Genomic DNA, 4,850 nt, shown 5'->3' with positions numbered 1-4,850 from the left:
ACGACGCTCTTCCGATCTGAGGGGGCGTGGTGCCCACCCATGCCCAGGACTGAGCCATCAGGGACAGGCTCCCCACCCCCAAGGCTGCAGCCGCACAGGGTTGCAGGCTTGGGGCTGGGGCAGGCTCGGACTCAGCCCTGGACGCCCCCGGGTCAGCCCACCCCTCCCCACCTCGCCCCTGGAGGATGGGCCTGCTGCGTGTGTCTCCCTTCCTCCACGCACCACACTCGGGGGGGTCTGAGCCACCCCCCTCAGCCCAGCTTGGCTCAGACCGACCCCCACTCTGTCCCCCAGACCCGCAGCACAAGGTCTCCTGGACGGCACCGGCCCGTCCTCCCAGGGGCCTGGGCGACCTCCATATGCAATCATAGTGAGAGCTGGGCCCCACAGACACTCATGCACTGTTCGTGCCATCCTCCCATGACTTTTTTTGTACCTAATGTATGAAAGATCCAAACTAATATTGCTGTAAAAAAGAGACAAATTAATATAGCTTATTCTATAAATATATCTGTATATAAAGGTTTCTGTATATTGTATAGAGCTGTGTATAAACTGGATGTAGAAGCACACTGGCTGCCTGGAGTGACCTCTCTTCCCCGCAGGTTGGGTGGGGGTGGATCTCAGTGGCAGAGTGGCAGGAGAGGACCCGCCAACCGAGGTCAGCTGTCACCACTGTCAGTGCCCTGGTCCAGGACCACCCTTGGACTCGCAGTGAGAGACCAGAAAACCCTTGAAGCCCTGTTTGAATGGGGGCAGCTCCTTGTTGGGCCCTGCCTGTGTCAGACATGTGCCAGGGGATCTGTCTGACCTCATTAGGGCCCTTTCTTTCCCCTGAGGAGTCTGGGACCCAGAGAGGGTAAGGAAACGGCCCAAGACCAGAGAGGATGGGGAACCAGGCAGGTCTGACAATGCCTACCCTTCCCCCGACCCTGACTGCTGGAAGCCAAGGGTAGGAGGTGGCTGGTTGGTGAGAGCACTGAAACTCCCGATCGGGGTAGCACTGGAATGCAGGGGCCACTGGAAGTCTTTGCTGAGGGCTTCCCTGTGAAAGTGTCTAGTTGCTCAGTCATGTCTGACTCTGTGATGCCATGGACTGTAGCCTGCCAGGCTCCCCTGTCCATGGGATTCTCCAAGCAAGTGGGTAGCCATTCCCTTCTCCAGAGGATCTTCCTGACCCAGGGATCAAACCCAGGTCTCCCACATTGCAGGCAAGTTCTTTACTGTCTGAGCCACCAGGGAAGCCTGTCTTGGCAGCACTCAGACCGGAACTCGGGGTCTACCATCATGGAGACCTCCTAGCCCACCGTCCCTAGGGAGGGTGCAAAAGACCTCGTCAGGCCCAGGGACCCCCTTCTAGCCTGGCCCAGGCCAGTGAGGCCTGAGGAGCGGCTGCAAGGCCAGGGTGGGCAGGCGGCCAGGCCTCCTGCAAGCCCGGTGCCCAGGTCTGCCTCCTCCACACAGCAGATGGCGCTGTTTCTCCAGCCAGTCCGAGGGGACCTGCACCAGTGCCGCCCAAACGCTGACCCAGCCAAGGTCTGACCAGACCTGGACCTTCCCCTCCCGACACTGCCCACCCTCCCAGCTCTGAGTGCAGACTGAGGTGTTGGGGAGGGTGACAGAGTGGTTCTGTCTTTCCCCAGGCCTCTTTGAACAGAGGAAACTGAGGCTACATAAAGGTGGAAACCTTCTCGAGGGCACTCAGGCCCAGGGGCAGATCTAGGACTAAAATCCAGGCCTTCCCAGCCCTGGATGTGGCCTCCACACTCGCCTAATAGTTTTCAGAGGTTCTTCACACCTTGTGGTCTCATTTGGTTTGCAAATTATTCTATCAGGGGAGCAGAAGCAAAAGCTGAGGATCAGAGAGGTTCTGTGACTTGCCTGAGGTCACACAGCCAGAGTGTGGAACGGGGAGAGGCTCTCTTGAGCAGTGATGGGGGAGGGACTGGAGCAGCGCCTTGCCTCCCAGACCCCACTCGGCCACCCGGATGGCCTGTCCCATCTCAGCTGGGAGGGAAGCAGGAGAGAGGTGACCCTGCTTGCTCGCGAGGGACCCCTCGCTTGCTGACTCCCTGGGTTCATGCTCACCACCCTTTGGGCCCTCCTCTCTTCCTCTGCAAAGTGGGCAGGTGCCAAGGGCTGTGTGAGTCCACAGGAGGCCCGGAGTCCTGCAGGCTGCAGTAGGGAGGGTTCTGTCCACAGCGCTCCACCCTTCTCTGGGCCAGCCTCCAGCCCGTTACTCATTAACCCTCATGTCCCTGCCTCCCTTTCCCCAGGGTTGCCTGCTGAGTGGCTGCCTCTTTCTGACCCAACCACCCTCTCAAGGGCCAACGCTTGGCTCTGGGAACTGACCTGGAGTCAGAGAAAGCCGCATTTATCAATCACCTCCCTGGTATTTTACCTACCCCATGAGGTGGGAATAATGGGTTGACTCAGCGATGAAGGTACAGAGGACAGGCCTTGTAGAATGGCTGAGCCAGCCCCAGGGACAGCTATGTCTGCCGGGCCATCGCAGAAATCTCGGTCCCTCACTCATGTGGCGTGGTGAGGAGAGGGTACTGGCAGGGACTCCTCTCCATGGATGGGTTCCCTCAAAGTCCTGCTTACGCAAGGTTCTCTGGGGCTCCCTCACCAGCCTCAACCTCCTTCATTATGGAGTTGGAGGGTGGCAGCCTTGACTCTTCACTGAGCCCTGGAGTCAGGGACCTTTCAGCCACCCTACTCCCCCAGCGCAGAGACGAAGATCCCAGGGGACCACTGCTCCCTCTCTCAGTGGTTTAGTGGGGTCAGGGGAGACAGCAGGGCGAGAACCCCCTGAGCGAGGCCAGCTCCCATGAGATGAACAGGAAGCCCCATCCCACTGCATGCATCTTCAAGGCCGAGACCCAACAACCCAGCCTGAGGACTTGGGTGCTGGGGACAAAATATGCATAGCTCCACCCACCCACTGCTAGGGCAAGGCATCCTTCACGGATGGGGACCGCCTTCTAACGGTAGACTTTTTGGGCACCACGTGGGATGTGGCAGGAAGACCTGCGGATGGGGGAGGCTTGTAAAGAAGCTGATTTTCCAGGCGGTCCTGGGCAACTCCTAAAATAAATTCATTTTAAAAAATCACTCGGCGTAGGCGGGTGTCTACTTTGTCCGCGGGGCGGGCCTGACCCGGGTGGGGGAGGGGGCAGAGCAGAGAATAACAATTGTCTTAAGGGAGGCTGCAGAGGGGGAAAAACCTCTGGGGTGTATCAGCTGGAAAAGAATAGGCGTCTCAGTGTGGCCCTCTCCCTCCCTCAGTCGGGCCCCTGCGGGGGGAGCGCTGATCAGCACACACAGCTGGGGCCTCCAGCAAAATCCATTTCTATATATCTAAGAGCAACAGCTCCGAGAGCGGCCCCCGGGGGACAAAACCTCATTGTGAGGCGCCCGCCGGCCTGGGCACCCCCTCCCCCAGCCCCAGAACTGTCGTAGCATTGACCCCCCTCGGCGGGCCACCACGGGCCTGCTGACTGGGCCACATCTGGGGCTCAGGCCCCGGCTGTCCCCCCACCCCCACCAAGGCTGGCCGCTGGGGAAGAGGAGGAGGGTGGCTTGTGTGAGAACCGCTTTGCAGGCTCTCACTGCCACCTCCACCCGGTAGCCCAGATTGCCCCCCACCCCGCACTGTCCTCTGAGGGGCCACCGGTGGGCTGCCTAGACCGGCATCTTGATCTGCCAGTGAGTCCTCCCACCACCCCCTCCTTGGCCTCTGTTTCAGTTTTGTCATCTGTCAATCAATGCGGAGGAAACAAAGCCTGAATAGTCACTGCAAGGACTGATGCTGAGGCTGAAGCTCCAATACAGTGGCCACCCAATGCAACGAACTGACTTCCTGGAAAAGCCCCGGATGTTGGGAAAGATAGAAGGCAGGAGGAGAAGTGGGTGACAGGGGTGAGATGGTTGGATGGTGTCATCGACTCAATGGACATGAGTTTGAGCAAGCTCTGGAAAAGTGAAAGACAGGGAAGCCTGGCGTGCTGCAGTCCATGGGGTCCTAGAGAGTAGAACACGACCTAGTGACTGAACAACAAGAAGAGTGGGGTAGATTTTTTTTCCAGCCCCCGTGCTGTGTCTGAGGACCCAGGGAGGCTGTGAGCGGAGCCACTCTGTAGTGAGATGATTCTCTGGGTCCGGGATTCCAGAATTCCCTGCTTCCGAGGTTTCAGAGTTCTAAGATTCTGCAGTTTGAAGACGCCACCCTAGTCATTCATTCATCACATCTATTAATATTTTGAGCACCTACTGTGTGTCAAGTAGCATTCTTGGTGCTGAAGTTAGAGCACTGACCAAGCCAGGAAAAAACCCTTACCCTCATAGAGCTTTCATTCTTGAGCAAGGAGAAGAATCATAACAAAGAGTAGATACAAATCTTTTTCGTGGTGAGAAAGAAAGGCTAGGTAGGGGGAACTGGGCTACCTAGGTGGTCCTAGTGGTAAAGAACCCGCCTGCCAATGCAGGGGACTTTAAGAGATGCGGATTCGATCCCTGGCTTGGGAAGATACCCCGAAAGGGGGCATGGCAACCCACTCCAGTATTCTTGCCTGGAGAATCCCATGGACAGAGGAGCCTGTGGGCTACAGTCCATGGAGTTGCAAAGAGCTGGACACAATTGAGCAACTTAGCACTCGAGCACACAGGGGGAATTGCTTTCAATAGGATGGCCAGTGAGGTGATGAGTGAGCTGAGACTGACTACTCCCAAGGAACCAGCTCAGGGGAACCAATGTTGCAGACAGATGGAACAGCATGTGCCAAGGCCCTGTGGCAGGTGTGAGTCTGGCATGTTTGAGTGATGGCAAAGAGGGCTTGTGGGGGGGG

At 57.7% G+C, this 4,850-nt stretch overlaps 1 protein-coding gene across 1 annotated transcript in view; it reads left to right on the top strand.

Annotated features, from left to right (window-relative positions):
* The first annotated feature begins 2,438 nt into the window (after positions 1–2,438).
* MYRF (myelin regulatory factor) overlaps positions 2,439–4,850 on the top strand; it is a 39,027-nt gene continuing 36,615 nt past the window's right edge. Inside the window, exons 1-2 of the mRNA XM_010854061.1 lie at positions 2,439–2,444; positions 3,526–3,678. Coding sequence (XP_010852363.1) covers positions 2,439–2,444; positions 3,526–3,678 — 159 coding nt within the window. The remainder of the gene's footprint in view (positions 2,445–3,525; positions 3,679–4,850) is intronic.

The sequence above is a fragment of the Bison bison genome, unplaced genomic scaffold (assembly GCF_000754665.1).
Source record: "Bison bison bison isolate TAMUID 2011002044 unplaced genomic scaffold, Bison_UMD1.0 scf7180017864334, whole genome shotgun sequence".
Classification (NCBI taxonomy): Eukaryota; Metazoa; Chordata; class Mammalia; order Artiodactyla; family Bovidae; genus Bison; species Bison bison.
The sequence above is the reverse complement of the archived record's forward strand: the minus strand, read 5'-3'. Positions and strand labels throughout refer to the sequence as shown.